The following is a 16,811-nucleotide window of genomic DNA, read 5'->3' as shown; positions in this document are numbered from 1 at the left end:
AATCCTTCTCTGTGATATCCAAAAAACAGATATATATTGAATGTGAAATAATAAATCATGCCACTCATACCATTTAATAAAAATATCATGAATTGCAATTGAAAATGAAGTTAAAAATTTAAAAAAAAAATCATCCTTTTTTTTTGAGATATTACCTTAAAGGTAAAATGTATTTCTATATTAAAATACTTTTACTTTTTTTTTTTAAACTTAATTTTGTTGTCTTGTAGGTACAAAATATTTTAAAACTGACTAATTTTTGTTTATTGATATTAAACTATGATTATAAGTATGAATCTTAATACAATGACATTTAACTTTTATATTTTTAGTTGGCCCTAAAATATCTTATTTTTTTAAAAAAAAATGTATCTAATGATTGAATAAATTAAAAAACTAATAGTAAAATTAAAACTTTAAATGTCCTTCAAATATAAATTATAAGATTATACATTTATAAACTTCAAAATATGATATTTAAAAACTTATTTTTTACTAAATGAATAATAATTTGACCATATTATCAATTAAAAAAAATAAAAACAATTAGTAGTATTCCATTCCTATAATATAGATAATATGAAAACAAATATACGTAATTAAAAAAATTATTTTTATTAATTACATTCCATATTTTGGGATTTTTTGTAAGTATAAAAATTTTTTATTATTAGTATATTTAAAAATTAAAATTTAATATGTGCAACTTTAATTTGGTAGACTAATGGATTTTTTCTCAATTTTTATTTTTAAAATTTTGATCAGTGTGACATGATTTAAAAGTAATGAAATAGTTTTTTATTTGCAATTCCAAGGGAATAAAAAAAATAGAAATTCACGTAAAATTAATAAAAATGTCAAAATAAAGTGAAATGGCAAAAGTTCATAAGGTTTTGAATATTCTGATTTATAGTAAATATTATAAAAAAAATTGAAATAGTAATACTAATACATAAAATGTAAAAATAATTTTACTTAACGTATTTTTTGTAGTGAAAAAGTAGAATTTTTAAAATCCTTATCTTTATAATAAAAAAATTATCAATATTTTCTAAAAGAAATATATATCAGTATGAAAAAAAAAAAAAATCAAGAGCTTAAACAAGGAAACTCGATAAATTCAATGAAAACTAAAAATGGATTCTTCTATAATTTTCCAACAAAATAGAACATTTTCTATAATAGCAAAGGGCACATCAGTCATTTAATATCAACGGCCACAGTGCCACTTGCTCGTGCAGAATCGCCTCCTCTCCTTCACCAACTCTCAAGGCTGCTAAAAGAAAAACCTTCAGAACTCACCACCAAAGCGAATCATGTTATTCAATGAATTTATAAAAATCGTGTACACCGCTTCAGCCCTCAATTTTGACCTCGTAAATTCCCTTCTTCACTTCCTTTACTTTGGTCTAGTTTCTCTCCTCCAAATCCAATTTTGACTCCTACATACAGTTCCTGTGCATACCCCAGTTACTAGTGAGACCAGTTTTAATCATTTCAATTGTAGTGCTACTCGGAGGTCTGAAATTAGTTCATCCATTTCCTTTTCTAATTCCCATAAGATTTTATTTGAGTGAAATTTTGGATTCTAAGTGAGGTTCACTAATGGAAATTGTTTGCGAGTCTTCAATTCTGGGGCGTTCCGTGTTTGTTTCTGGAATAAAATCCTCTCGCCTATTGCATTATAACCGAGTGAAGTTTTCTCAAAAGAATTTTCAATTCTTATCTCGTGTTTCATCAAATTTTGCCAATCCTTATAATTTTAGACCACCTTGTATTTCAGCTTCTCATAGAATCAGCGGCTCTGACCCTACAGCTCGCTCAAAATCATTAATCACAGTTAATGCTGATCTGGGTATTGAAGAAAATGCATCTATGGGTGTGGATTTAGAGTTAATAAGATTGTTAGTCAAACGTGCAGTTCTTTTGGGTGCAATGGTGTGTGGGATTTTGGTGTTTGGTTGCAGAAGAGTGTTTGCTACTGAAGGTGTGGTGAATGCCGGGTATGGTGTTATTGGGCAGAGCATATTATTATTGAGGAGTGCATGGCCTAAGCTTTCTCAGCTCCTGAGAGTTTTCAAGGAGCAGGGTTTGATATTGGCTGCTCTTCTGGGTTTGTCAGCATTTTTTTCTATGGCTGAGACTTCCATAACTACGCTGTGGCCATGGAAGGTATGGATTTCCGGCTCAAACAATTGGGTGAATTTTGCTTTTAGTGAATATTTTCTGTGAATTTGTCTGTTCTTGTATATGGTGACTACTCATCGTGTGCTTCTGATATTGAGAACATCGGGGTTAACACTTATGCACATAATGTAAAAAAGCTAATCCACCTAAGTAGCGGGAGGATTGGCTATTCCACAAACAACATTGGTCATTTTGACACTATTCATTGAGCTAATTTAGTATTTTGGTTGATATTATGAGTAATATGGATGATACTTTTGCGGGTCTGAGATTGTTCCATCATTTTGACAAAGGAGAAAAAAGAGACAACGAAATCAGTGTGATATAGGTGGTAAACAAAAAGACGTTGCAATTAACCTGCAACGTGCCATTGTTTGATAAATGTACAGTGAAGGAAAGGATGGAGACTGTATAACTATCGTGTTGGAGGCTTGGAGCATATAATTTTTATTTCACATTAATCACCGCATTTGAAAATTGTTCTCACAGAATATTGTGTGTTGAATCCAGGATGATGTTTTGTTAGATTCAAACTGTAACACATAAAAATGGAGTTTACAGCTACAAAATTTTATTAGGAGCGTCGCTTTTTATGCATTAACTCTCAAACACTTACTGAGCTTTAAGCTTTGCTCTTACATCCTTTTAAGCCTACTAAATTCCACGTAAGATAGCTTTTAATAGTAATACCTGATGTTTAACAAATTCTGCTGGGTGCTAATGTTCTCATTTGCTACCTATCTCTCTCTCTCTCTCTCTCTCTCTCTCTCTCTCTCTCTCTTTTTATATATATATATATATATATATATATATATGTGACAATTCTTCTATGATTTAATTAGTCATCCAACATAAACCTATCAGGTCCGCGAGCTTGCTGAAAAAGAACCTGATGATGGTGTCTTCAAAATGCTTCGTAGTGATGTCACTCGGTTTCTGACAACTATTCTTATTGGCACAACGTACTGCTCTTCTAATCACCGATACTGTAGTTGATTCCATCTTTCTGCTTTAGTGAAAAAGCCAGTTCTTATTCTATATTCTATCTATATATGTAGTGTGGTTAATATTGGGGCAACTGCATTAGTCACAGAGGCAGCCACAGCAATATTTGGTGAAGCTGGTGTTAGTGCAGCCACTGGAGTAATGACTGTATGTATAAATTTCCTTTCTGTTGCTGTGTTTGCATGTGCATTCGTTAATTAATGTTGAATTAGGTAGAAACGCTCAAGGATGAAAATGCTCAAGGATGAAAGGACCTTCTTGATATCCACTGAGTCATGAGGGTTATTGTCGTGTATTGGTCCAGCATAATGGTCAGCAGCTCTCTCCTATTTGGAACCCAAGATGGACAAATTAAAAAATAATTTTACTTGGTTGTTTTTTAAGTTTCTTTGCCTTTATGAGGTAAAGAGTAGATGAATGAGAAGAAATTTTACAGTTCTTCAAGCAAGAAAATCAACCTTGTTCTAGGTGAATATAGGACTTCACTATGTAACAATTTTGCTTCCTCAGAACTCTATGTTTGCATCTGTCAGCATATTGCTCTATAATATAATTATGTAAGGCAGCTCTAGAATGAAATAATGTTGATGAGATCTTTTCAAGTCCTTAATTTTAGAGGCATAATAAATGAGATGTTGACGAGGTTAGAAATAGATGTATAGCTTGTTCTTTGACCTTTTTCTCATATCAAACACATAATATTTGTTCTATTCAAAAATTTTCTTTTAACCAATTACCTTTTTGTTATTCCCTAATGTTTCTAGGTTGCAATATTACTCCTCACTGAGATCACTCCTAAAAGTTTGGCTGTTCACAATGCCACAGAGGTTGCTAGGTTTGTGGTAAGTGCACATGTATTCGGTGCACTTGTTTGCTAATGTTAACTAATGTGTTTGGTTTGTATTCTGTAGTGCGTTAGCCAATCTACCTGCTACTTACTAATGTTGTTTGTAATGCCTTTAGGCGAGGCCAGTTGCATGGCTTTCCTTAGTCTTGTATCCTGTGGGAAGAGTTTTCACATACCTGTCGATGGGAATGCTAAAGTTGCTTGGTTTGAAAGGGAGAAGGTTGATCAACCCTAAACTTCTCAAATCTTTTCTATAACTTCTGCTTTTTACATGGAACCTAGGATTACTTATCATGTTATTTTTTGTTGACGGTCTCTTTTTATTTTCTGAATTTTGGCTCGTTCATTTCAAGATTGTTAGAACTGTTTTCTGCTTTTTGAGTGAGAATTTTGGAAAATATGCTAGTAGAATATTTTTCTGTAACAGTTTTTGACATGCAAAAAAGTTTTATGGATTAACCATTGTCTTATACTAGTTTGGCCACTTAAAAATGTATCCAAATTTGATTCTTTAATGAGTTGCAATAACACTATACAATTGTGATTTGGAATGTAATTTAATTATAATTATAACTTCCTTCATGTTTACCCATGTTTCAAACTGTATGTTGCGATTTTAGTTATTTTTTCTCTTAATGCTCTAGTCATGGAGGGTGGATTTGGTGCTGGTTTTTGAAGCTTTTGAAAGTTGCTTTCATTGAATGCTTTTTGAATTAGTATTTCCTTATTTCTTAACATCTTTGGCGTATTCTTTGTTGCTAGTGAACCATATGTCACTGAAGATGAATTGAAGTTGATGTTGCGAGGGGCAGAACTGAGTGGGGCGATAGAGGAGGAAGAACAAGTAATATAACTATAATCTAGTTATGGTTTTGCTAAGGCTTTTTTTAAAAATAAATATGAGTACTTTGACGCATTTTCTTCATGCTAGTAGTGAATTACATATCTATATCTTGTTTTTTTATTTGCTATTTCTGAGACAAAAAAATTATTCCAAACATGAAAGACTGCTCAAAGAATGTGCACATCAACGAGAGAGAGAGAGAGAGACAGAGAGAGAGAGACCCTTGGTATCAGGCATGCAAGAAAAATAACTAGTATCCGGATAATCTTTTGGATATAGCAAAAATAATGAAAACAAAATGCAAGTTAACAATATTAGTCCCTTGGTGAGAGAGACATGTTATTAATTTATTATGAGGAACTCTTGAACAGGCATGAAAAAATAATAACTAGTATGAACAAGTAATCTTTTTATATAGTGGAAATAGAGAAAAATGCTTGACATTTTTTCTTTTGAACATTAACCCCGAGATAAGCCGGTGGAAGTCAACTTTCTTGGAAAGATAATCTCACATGAGACTTCCTCTGTTATATGAATATCTCTTGCTATTGAATTTTCTATCTATCATCACCAAGGCTTTGCATTTTGCAAAAATCTGTAGTTATGATAGACTTTCCTTGCCTATATCATTACATTTAAACCTCTCTAGCAAACTGTTTGAATGTTGGAAGTGTGTTCCTCTCCTACATATTGTGGTTAAGGTGCTTTTGTTGTTCCTAATCTGTAACAGGACATGATTGAGAATGTGCTAGAGATCAAGGATACACATGTTAGAGAGGTGATGACGCCTCTTGTTGATGTAGTTGCAATTGATGCCAGTTCAACTCTTGTTGATTTTCATGAGTTGTGGGTGACTCATCAATATTCAAGGTAAGTTACTCTATAATACTTCATGCTTTAAGTATTTCTTTGAGCAATGTGCTAAGAATGTGTTTTGGACCTGTTTATAGGGTTCCTGTTTTTGAGCAGCGTGTGGACAATATAATGGGTATTGCATATGCAATGGATCTGATAGATTATGTTCAGAAGGTCTGACAATTTCTACTCCTATACCCCTCTCTTTGAAATCACTAGAACTTTGTTTATTGATTGCATTCAACAATCTCATAGTGTGCAGAATTATAATCTGTTTGATTTTGAAGGGCGAGCTACTAGAAAGTACAACTGTAGGAGACATGGCTCATAAACCTGCATACTTTGTACCTGGTAATAATTTTGTTCTGTAAACTACATTTGGTAGAATTTTTAGTGGTATTCTTTGTACAAGATTGTACTTTTTACAAGGCTCAGATTTATACTATTACCCATTGATTCAATTAGGACAATTTAGGTAGTTGCTCAGGTGCTGTCTGTCTTGCTGAGCATCAGCAGGTATAGACATCCCTGTCTCATCAATATCTTAGTGACTTCAAAGTCAATGAAATAGTGCATCTTTTGAAGTGCATTTTTTCTTTGAAATGTTGCCTTATTCCTTATGGTCTCTTTGCTTTATATTTCCCTTTGATGTTGGATCAGCTATCTGATGGCCCTTGCTAAAAGAAAGTTTTTGGGGGGGGTGGGGTCTGGCCTTGACATTGTTGCTTGGTGTAAAAAAATCGAGGAAAAAAGTAATTTAACATAATATGACATGGTCTTGAAATTGCTATTAAACTTTTTACTGTGTAAATTTTGTTCAAGTAGACAATTTGTATGAGATAATATGGTTTTATAATATGGACTCCCTCTCTCAGTTTCTTAAAATTTCATTTATTGTTATGGAACAAAATGACTTCTGCTTGATGGGCTACCCAAAATTTAAAGAATGTGTTAGGCAAGGTTGAAGATGGAGCTTTTTCTTGCTAAAGTGATTCTAGATGTCTACATCTCTAATTCTCTATAATGTCACTGAAATGTCTGTCTCTCTCTCTCTCTCTCTGAATTTATGTGATGATTTTTAATGATTTTGTTTATAAGCTTTAGTGAATATAACTAGTGCTCTTGCAGATTCAATGTCAGTCTGGAATCTTTTGAGAGAGTTCCGCATCCGGAAGGTTCACATGGCAGTTGTTCTTAACGAATATGGTGGAACTATTGGGGTGTGTACAAACATAACCAATCCTCCTAATTCAAAACTGTATTTACATTCAATGTTTGATTGTAGAAAAGTTCATGGCTGACACATAGTGTGCTGTTTGCTGTTTCAACCTGGTTTTAGTAATTACTAGGCGCTTTAATTTTTTTTTTTTTTTTTTTTTTTGAGCATTCTTATTAATTAAAAAATGGAAATTATTCATATTAGTTGTGAATGCAGTATTACAGAAAATATGCTCCATATTAGGTACCTGTATAACTAAATGAAGCAACAGCATGGAAAATGTATGGATATTTAAACACCAAATTTCATTGTTTAGAATGTTATATACTACCAATATCGAAAACCTGGAAGCCATAGTTTTGCCAGATGGCAATATGATTTTATACTGCCAGGTGGACCCAAAATAGAAGGCAATGTATTCTGTCCGAAATTTCAGATCATTGATCAAATGGGTTTTGGTACCTGATGTGATGTCAACATATTATGTCCAACTCAACAATTTTAGGGGACGCAAGTTTCATATTGATGTCAATAACAAACATGGCAAACAAGATAGAGTCTCTTGTAGTAAAGCACTCATTTGAACTCCAAAAACTTCCATTATTATTTTCTGCATTTGAAGTTTAAATCAAGTGTAAACGTTTTGATACCTTATTATACTCATTATGTTATTTAATGGTTCATGCTACCTACCTAATCTTTATTCTGTCATTTGTTTGGAAAAAGCAGATAGTGACCTTGGAAGATGTCGTTGAGGAGCTCGTTGGTGAAATCTTTGATGAAAATGATTCGAAAGTAAAGATGAACTAAAATTTTATGCATTTTTAATCTCTTCGTTTGATGTTGTGCATGTGTACTCTCTCTCCAATTATCTTCCCATGGTTGTGTTTATTTATTTGTGATGTAAACTACTTCTCTCCACTTCATATTGTGATGGTTGTGAAGTTTGGTGCAACTCTAAATTGTCACAACTTCACTATAAACTTGCATTAATATTATATTTTTTGTAAGTAGTTGGATGGCTATAGTTAGTTCAGTGTATATGTTATCCTTCTTTCTTTTGAATGTTACTGGACTTGACATCAATCTGGACTGTTAATACTAGTAGAGTCATTAGGAACTAGTTGGCATATACAGTTGAGAACTAGAACAAGATTATGTTCCATTTTTCTCCAGATAACATATTGCAAGCTAGGAACCCTATTAAATAATGTACTGTGGTTCTGCCTATGCGCATGCAGGGGTGTGTGTGTGTGTGTGTGTGTGTGTGTTTGTGTTGTTTGTGTGTGTTTGTGTTGTGTGTGTGTGTGTTTGTGTTGTGTGTGTGTGCGTGTGTGTGTGTATACTATCTACTTGTTTACACTGTAGTTTTCATTGTCCAAAGAGTTAAAAAAGAAATTGTGACTGTTTTTTGTAAGATCTTAACTAGCACTCCCTCCGTCCCATTTTAAATGTCATTTTAGAAATTTTTTTTTTTCTGTCCCACTTAATACGTTATTTTAGAAAATTAAGAAAATAGTAATATTTTTTTCTAACTTTAAGCTTGTCTCTTGGTATCTCTACTAAGTATTAATTATTTAGAGAATTGATAAAAAGGGTAATTTAGTTAGTTATAACTTTTTTTTCTAGAATTGAGGTTAGTTAATGGTTTTCTTAATCCTCTTGGCATTGTGGATTTGTCAGTAGACTCTAGTTGATGAAACAAGAGGCTTTGAATAAAGCTGTCTGGTTGGATGATTTAGCAGTTTTTTATAGCTTTGTTAGATATCAGCATGAGAAGTAATACTGTTTATTGTACAATAGGAGGAGATACAGAAGAAAACCGGCTACATTGTAATGCGAGCAGACGGAATATATGACATTGATGCTAATACATCTATTGATCAGCTCTCTGAAGACCTAAATGTCAAAATGCCTGAGGTATGATATATGTTCTCGGATTCAAGAATAGATACTCCATGTTTATCCTAATACTGGAGCATCCAAATAAATGATAATTGTTTGGTATGTAGAGCAGAAACTACAAATCCTGCACTATCTTACATTGTTTTGTAATTATTGGGTGGGAGAACTACACATGTTCTTGTAAATTGGCACATCAGTTTCTAGGACCATGCTTTTAAATGTATATTCTTCCTGCAACTTGTATGTTCATTTTACTGACTGAATTTTGTGCAAAATTTCTTTCTTAGGCAATCTATTTGTTCCTATTATTGGTAAACGTTACTCAAATTGATGTTCTCTTATTTGCCTCATCTAGGATTTTTCAGATATTTCTAGTAAGATGCTAATCATCTGGAATGAGGATTATATCAGTTGTTCATGATTAGTTGACTGCATTTTATATGTTTTCAACTGAACTAGTGATCGTTTCTCATTTGAAAGGAATGAGGATTATGAATTGATCACACGTATATGTATATATATGATCTTTTTTGGTACAAAGATCATCAACCCTTTTTTCGTCACATAAAATAACATCAACATTAATAACTTCAACCTTGTGTGCAATAAACTGATCAGACATAAGGGACAGTTAATTCTGAAAACTGTATTCTCAATAACATTCTCTTTCCACTCTGTTTTACAGGGTCATCAATATGAGACGGTATCAGGTTTTGTATGTGAGGCATTTGGATACATTCCAAGGACAGGTGAGAGCATCAAAGTGATACTTGAAAAGGAAAATCAAGAAGAGGATGATGAAGAAACTGAAGGCAAGTCTGAGCGACAAGATAAGAATGATAAGCATCAGATATATAAACTTGAGGTATATTTATCTTGCTAGTTTTCCTTTTTCTGGAAACTTCTCTGCACAAATGATGGCCACAAAGTTGTTCAATCTATGCATGCACTATGAAAAGAACTCTCTCTCACTATATGTATATGGATTGCATGTGTATATTTTGGGGCAGGGGGGTGGGTGTGGGTGTCTATGTAAAGCTTTATTATGTTCACTGCTGCAAAGAATCCTGCACTGGTGGAATTCAGTAAGAAAAGGTTTTCATAAGCCAAGCCCCATTAACTTTGGATCCAAGCAATTTAGGTCCATTTTCCTAGTGTTACAAGGTCAAGAAGGATCCTAGGCCTTATGCATTGATCAAGAAGGATACTAGGCCTTATGCTTTGATCAAGAAGGATGCTAGGCCTTATGCTTTGATCAAGAAGGATGCTAGGCCTTAAGTGATGATCAACATCAATTTCATTGTTTCACAAGTCTTGCAATGATATTGTAGCTTGATATTTTAAACCAGAATATTGCAGAAAAAGGTAAAATTATGATATCTCGGTGGAGTTGGAATTAACAGACACTTAAAATGTCAAATTCTGTTTATTCCAGTGCAAGTTGTTTGATAAAACCTGTTTGCTCCACAGTAGAAGGATGCAATCCATTATTATACTATGTTCAACTAACTTGTACAGAGCATTGCAACTGCTTCCCTATTCACAGTAATGTTGGCTTCTTCATTGTGTCACAAGGACTTCTAGAAAGTTAGATCATGAATGGAATAGAAGGGAGGAAAGGGATTCATGTAGCCAACTTTATTTGGGACCATGATGTAGCTGAGCTGAGCTAATATATAGCAAGGTCAAGCCTTTTCATGGACAAAAGTTAATGTTTCTCTCATGAGCATGCTTTTTTTGTGTTTCGCTTTAGCCTATGATAAATCCCGCAGGCCAGTGAGGCACAATGTTTACGACACAAACTACGCACATGAAAATTTTCATAGTATTAACAATGAATCATTTTTCTTCAGCCTAACTGTTACTATGTTAATTTGTTAGAGTTGTTGCTCATCTCATTTGTCAATCTAACAGAACTTAAGGTCTACAATGGCTCTATTATTGTGTGGTTAAATGTTACAATCATTATCTGTGATATTCTATCCTTGGTGCAGATATTAGCTGGAAATGCCAGAAAAGTTAGTGCTGTTCGATTTGAACGAATAAACAATGATCACGTAAAAGAAGTAACTCGTGTGATTCCCAGAATCATGAAGAAGAAGATATGGAGCAGTAATGAAGAGTCTGATGGTTCTGATTATGACGAGGATTCATTCCAAAAGAGACCAGAGCATGGTCTTTCTGATTCCAATGTAATTGCTGAACATGAAGATGACAATGAGAGTCCTGATAGACAATAGTTACATCTCCCTTTCTTTCTCTCCTTCCCTCTCTCAATTTTTACAGCTCCATGAAAGCAGTAAAAAGACTTGGAAAAAGAACAAAGGAACTAGAATGCTCAAGATACATTGTAAAAATTTTTTCACAGATGAAGTGAGGTATCAACGTCTGATTCATCAAAGTTATTTATGTTGTGCATTACAGTATTTTTGGACCATAGATTCACCAAATTTGGAGTCTCATTGACCGGTAGATCTGTATACTTGTTCTCCATATTCGGCTGGACATACAAAGAGCCTTGAAGTGGTTGCCCAGGTGAAAGTGTCAATTCAGAGTGAAAAAACGGCCTGGATGGCTCATAATCTTTAGCTGATTGGACTTGTTCTGCTTCAGAGAATAGCCTTAAGAGCTCCCTCTGCTGCCTCATCTCCTTTGCTTTCTCTAACTGTCTAAACCTTTCCTGCAGAAGGGCAATGGAGGAGTGGATGACGGTGGGATCGCAGTTTTGCCTACCCATTTGATCAAGAACTGGTTATCTGTTAATGAGAGTGATAGAAGTAGTCTTTGGTAATGGTAAGTCCTTGAATTTCTGTATTCCTATATATAGCTATATATATATAGGGTATGTGTATGTGGTGCAATTCAATATGAGCTTCTATTATAGATTCTGAATGATGTATAAGGAAAAGTGGAATCGGCAGCCAAGTCGCTAAGTCCAAGAAGGCAAAGTTGAGTAGCTAACCTAAGAAATCTGGGTTGATTTATATGAAGAGAGGCTAAAGGACCTCATGAGGATAAAAAGGCAGGAAAGAAAATCCAATAAGAATGGAATTTAGTATTTGGAAGGGTTTTTAAAGAGGAATAAAAGAATAGGTTATGCTCTGTCGGGTTGTCTCCATGGGCTGCTATAGCTTTGGAGAAGATGTGCCTCATTTGGTGGGATCTTTTTATTATTTTTAGCTTTGAACATTCTCTTTTCACCTTTCTCAAGTGCAATAAGAAAGTAGAAAGTAAAGCTATGAAGACAGGACAAGGATTGCAACAGGGAATAACTTTTGAAATTGATGTTATTTTATTTTTATTTTTATTTATTTTATTTTATTTTTTTGGATTGATTGAATCATTCCATAGAAAAGAGAGAAAGTGAACCCACTAAAGGACTCCCTCTCCCTCCCCATTTTTTCTGTTTTGTCTTTGAGTTATTGGAAGGAAGTGGCATGGAGAGGTAAAAGAAGAGTTGGAGATGTTAGATACATTTTATGGCTGGTTTTTGTTGGATGGTTGTGTATGGCAAATGGCACCCACTATCTGTTACTTTCAGTTTGAACTACCCATTAGGCGCGTGCTTCAAAGGGTACCTACCCTACATCTAGGAACGTGTCATCACCTTCCTGCCTCTGCTCTGATAATAAAAGTACACTGGGTCCTTTCTTTCCATAACAAACAAGAGTTTTGACAGACACACAGACATTCCCTCCATCAATTATTAATCCCTAAGTTGTGAAGCACAATGGTTTCTCTTTTTTTGGTTTTTATTTTTATTTTTTTAATTTTTCTAAGAAAAAGATTTGGTCACTAATCTCAATTTTGTTGGATGAAAGTGAAAAGGTATACTTAGGATATTCATCTCCTTTTTCTATGCTATTGTTCTAGTAATTGGTGATTAATAGTTTATCTCTTAATGTAAAAGATTAAAAGTTTAAAAACTTTAATAGTGTTGGACATTAAATACATTAATAGTTCGATGGTCTGAGGATCTATTTCATACTATTGGAGCTTATCAATTGACACGCTAATAATTTTCATCCTTGCGACTATTTGGTCGCCCTAATTATATCCTTGAACATCGTATTTACTTGGCTTTAAATATTTATTTATTTATTTATTTTAACTAAAATCAAATTATAGTTCGATTTTTACAAAGCCTAATAAATTTCTAGGACAAATTCAATTTCTTTTTTTTTTTTTTTTTTTTTTTTTTTTTTTGGGGAAATCAGGACCAATTCAAATTCAAATTAACAAGGCAAATAATTGTAGTTGCAAGTAACAAGGTTAACTGTTTTCATATTCACTATATAAGTAAATTTCAAGAGGAAGAAGCTTGAAATACTTTGTCTTCACCCTCCATGGATTTTAGCATGGTTGGCCATAAATGCTCATTTTGCTTTGTAACGTTCAAAAAAATTAGAATACCAAATCCAGAATGGTAGAAGCAAAACTTTCTCATTAGCTCCAAACACACATAAGTAGCTATGACAACATCCAGCGATCTGAGCCCTACAATGATCATCAACATCAAAGGAGGACCCACCCATTCCATGATTATCAACTTAGCCAGACACACAGATAAGATATGTTGAAGTACTGTTCTTCACGTGTCAAAGGAAATTATTAACTATTCAACGTTCAAAATAAAAGATTCTGCACTCAAAATTTAAAATGGGGAAGTTGTTTGATCTTTTTTCTATTGCTTGCTTTTATTTAGGATTACATCCAATGTATATATGACCTAAATCTTTACTTGTAACTATAGCAATTGAAGGAGGGAAGAGAGTGATAGTAAAACCAACTATAATGTCAGGAGCTTAAAACCTGAAGTTACGATTGTTGAGAAGATTTTACTTGAATAGTCTGAGCGTGGAGATATATATGCTGACCCGGAATTTTTTTTTTCAAAGTTAGAGCTTAATTATCTTTTCTTATATATCCTTCCTTTGAAAATTTAATCTCTCTTATGCCTCTCATTTTTATTAATTACAGTTTAATCAGCAGGAATCTTGATAATTATTGAAAACATCAGCAGAAATTTGAGAACTATTTGAAGAAGAACCTTGCCTGTATGTTTTATATATATAGTCAAAATTCAATATTATCCAAAAATATAAAAACAATCAGAAGTTTATATATAAAACCAAGCAACTTTTCATTAACTATCAGGTGTTGGAACTCATGAATATATCGATTATAATTTTTAATTAATTGACCTTTTTATTATTTGTCATACATGTCAATCCATCTATCCCTATGATTGGAAACTATATATGAACATTGTTCATTGGTTAGACTAATATATATTGTCTTGCCATGTTCCTTGTTTTTAATCATTGGGAAAGTTCCAAGCATTCAGGACGACTTATATATATGTCTGCATTGATCGATTACCATTATATCTTTTTGAGGTATGCATATGTATGACACCTTTAATTTGATCCATTAATCATAAGTTTATATATGTATATATATCATATGCTTAAATTGCATGCATGGAAAACATAAAGATGCATCCTTCAACTTGTTTGTTTGGAAATAAAAATTAGTGAGATTTATCTACATTTTGTTTATGTGGCCGTCTGTACATCAAATTAATTATAAACAATATTTTAGTTCAAATAAGAATATTTTTGAGCATATACTAAGAAAAAATTAATATTTTTTTATTTTTTTTATTTTTTGCTCGGTGTATGGGATCATCCATATATCATTATATGGTGCATGCAAGAAATTTCCATGAAGAATTAAGTTGGTTGAGAATATCTTTGACCAAAACAAATAATAAAAAAGATGAAATCATTTAATACTTTGATTTTCTTTATTTAATTTCTTTTCACTATTTAGTAATAAATTTATTTATTCTATTAAATTAGTTAATAGTTTGATTAATAATTAAGTATTCAGTCATGAGTATAAAGTCACTTTAAATAATTAATTTTATATTTATTTCGTGAGTTTTAAAATCAACTAGTGTGACTTAAATTACATTAAAGTTAATTATTTGACTTTTTTAACTTAAAAATAAATTATTAAAAAAAATTAATAGTAAGAATTGAGAAATAAATATAGTGAAAAATAAAATAATGTTAAAAATAATAAGCTTATATTTTAACATGTTTTGAGCACTCCATGGGTTACACAAAAACAACCAAACAGTCACATAATTTATGTCAAAGAATTTTCAGATATTTTTAGTAATAAAACAAACATGCTTAATTAATTCCTCTTAGATAAAAAAAAAACCTTTTAAATAATCATCAAATGCAGAGTTGCATTTTTCTTTTTTTCTTTTTTTTTTTTTTTTATCTACTGCAAAATATGTACCAGTTGACTGTCATATACTAGGGATGAGTTGCCAATTTGGTTGGCCATTTACATAAAATAAATCAATAATTGATATTTATATTGATTTAAGTTTTTAACGAAATCTTAATATATTATATTAAAAAAAATTAACAATAATAAAGGATTTGTAGAATCTGAAGAGAAGCAATGAACTCTCAACACACGATAGGAAGCTAATTAGCTAATTAAATGAGCATGTGATTGCCAAGTTGGTTTTATTGACTTAATCCTAAATAATTATACTAAACTTTGTTAATTACTTTAATAAACATTTGACTTAAAAGAAGTAAATGTTTACTGTTAAGTTCAAAGTCTAAGCAAGAAATTAAAATTCTTTTTAGTTCTTGTATATGTGTTGAACCCATAGAAAGTGGATCAAATACAATTTTTTTTTTTTTTTTTTTTTTGAGAAGAGGATCAAATACAACTTAATTAATTAATTTCACTATAATTCCATGCAATGCACCCTCTAATTTTGACTTTCGATCTCTTTGTACCTATAAATAGGCATATTGTTTCATTTTCTTGTTATTCACTAATCGAAATCAACATTTTTCAGTTTCATACTTTAGAAAGTAATGAAGGTAAGTCACTAACTTTTCATATATATATATATATATTGAAGGACAGCTTGAATTTAATCTCTAATTTGTGATTAATCATAATTAACATGATTTTATGATTTAATGCTACAGAAAAAGATAGTGATCGAGATATCAACTTGCTGCGAGAAATGCAGAGTTAAGGCTATGAAAACAGCTGCGGTAGCAGATGGTGAGTTTCATGATAAAATTTATTAATTTCATATTTTTCATTTTGCAAATAAATTGAAGATAAAGGTTTGAGCGTCAATCTAATTATTACAGGAAATAAAAAATAAAATAAAATGTGATATTTTTCAGGTGTGATTTCGGTGGCATTTGAAGGAAGTGACAGAGAAAAATTGATAGTGATCGGAGAGAGGGTTGATGCAGCCTGCTTGACAAGGGCTCTGCGAAAGAAGGTGAGTTATGCAAATTTAGTATTAGTAGAAGAGGTTAAGCCGCCGGAGGAGAAAAAGCCTGATAAGCCAGAAGAGAAAAATCCTGATAATCCTTGCAATTGTTGTCATGGAAGACCTAATTGTGAATTGGTTAATGTGATTGTTGATCCAAATCCATCTACTTGCACTATCATGTAGATATATATTACCGGCTTTGATTAAATTGAAATGTGTCTTCTTACCATTTCTTGTAATATCTAATTTTTTTCCTTTTAATTATTTTTATTTTCTCACGTCGAATTACTTTTTTAAAAAAAAAACAAATTTCTTTAAATAAAAATAATGATGTGGTTTTTTTTTTTTTTTTACCATTTTTATAGAGCGTAATACTTAGAAATTATATGTAATAGTCCTCCACTTTTTTTTCTTCTTAATTTTATAGAGATGAAGTTTTGTGAACTCTACTCTAGATTTATTTTTTTTTTAATGCATATAAACTTAAGGAGGGCTAAAATCTATATAGATTTCAAATAGCACATGTATTCCTAAAACTTCCCAGCTTAGATGGGGAATTTGTTTGGTTGACTTTGAAATTAGAGAGGAAAAAAAATTGAATGTCTAACTTTTAAAA

General features: G+C 32.1%; 3 protein-coding genes across 3 annotated transcripts; 2 read left to right on the top strand and 1 right to left on the bottom strand.

The window, feature by feature from the left end:
- Nucleotides 1-1,209: 1,209 nt before the first annotated feature.
- Nucleotides 1,210-12,197, top strand: LOC105633063 (putative DUF21 domain-containing protein At3g13070, chloroplastic). The gene is made up of 14 exons (XM_012215588.4): nt 1,210-2,172; nt 3,052-3,149; nt 3,246-3,339; nt 3,957-4,034; nt 4,156-4,259; nt 4,802-4,883; nt 5,614-5,753; nt 5,834-5,912; nt 6,026-6,089; nt 6,867-6,958; nt 7,687-7,752; nt 8,761-8,877; nt 9,548-9,727; nt 10,857-12,197. The coding sequence occupies exons 1-14, from the start codon at nt 1,606-1,608 to the stop codon at nt 11,100-11,102; spliced, it is 2,007 nt and encodes a 668-aa protein (XP_012070978.1). The 5' UTR covers nt 1,210-1,605; the 3' UTR covers nt 11,103-12,197.
- Nucleotides 11,012-11,599, bottom strand: LOC149495050 (uncharacterized). The gene has a single exon (XM_089723793.1). The coding sequence runs from the start codon at nt 11,597-11,599 to the stop codon at nt 11,225-11,227; it is 375 nt and encodes a 124-aa protein (XP_089579919.1). The 3' UTR covers nt 11,012-11,224.
- Nucleotides 12,198-15,861: 3,664 nt separating the features above from the next.
- Nucleotides 15,862-16,569, top strand: LOC105633288 (hypothetical protein). The gene is made up of 2 exons (XM_012215859.4): nt 15,862-15,972; nt 16,101-16,569. The coding sequence occupies exons 1-2, from the start codon at nt 15,885-15,887 to the stop codon at nt 16,376-16,378; spliced, it is 366 nt and encodes a 121-aa protein (XP_012071249.2). The 5' UTR covers nt 15,862-15,884; the 3' UTR covers nt 16,379-16,569.
- The last annotated feature ends 242 nt before the right edge of the window (nt 16,570-16,811 follow it).

The sequence above is a fragment of the Jatropha curcas genome, chromosome 7 (genome assembly GCF_041381405.1).
Source record: "Jatropha curcas cultivar XTBG-Jc1 chromosome 7, XTBG_Jcur_1.0, whole genome shotgun sequence".
Lineage (NCBI taxonomy): Eukaryota > Viridiplantae > Streptophyta > Magnoliopsida > Malpighiales > Euphorbiaceae > Jatropha > Jatropha curcas.
The sequence above is the reverse complement of the archived record's forward strand: the minus strand, read 5'-3'. Positions and strand labels throughout refer to the sequence as shown.

Coding starts and splice junctions, on each gene's coding strand:
- LOC105633063 (XM_012215588.4), top strand. CDS start 1,606: ATGGAAATTGTTTGCGAGTCTTCAATTCTGGGGCGTTCCGTGTTTGTT. Junction 4,260..4,801: donor CTTGGTTTGAAAGGGAGAAG/GTTGATCAACCC, acceptor CTTTGTTGCTAG/TGAACCATATGTCACTGAAG. Junction 5,913..6,025: donor TGATAGATTATGTTCAGAAG/GTCTGACAATTT, acceptor TTGATTTTGAAG/GGCGAGCTACTAGAAAGTAC.
- LOC149495050 (XM_089723793.1), bottom strand. CDS start 11,599: ATGGGTAGGCAAAACTGCGATCCCACCGTCATCCACTCCTCCATTGCC.
- LOC105633288 (XM_012215859.4), top strand. CDS start 15,885: ATGCTACAGAAAAAGATAGTGATCGAGATATCAACTTGCTGCGAGAAA. Junction 15,973..16,100: donor AACAGCTGCGGTAGCAGATG/GTGAGTTTCATG, acceptor GATATTTTTCAG/GTGTGATTTCGGTGGCATTT.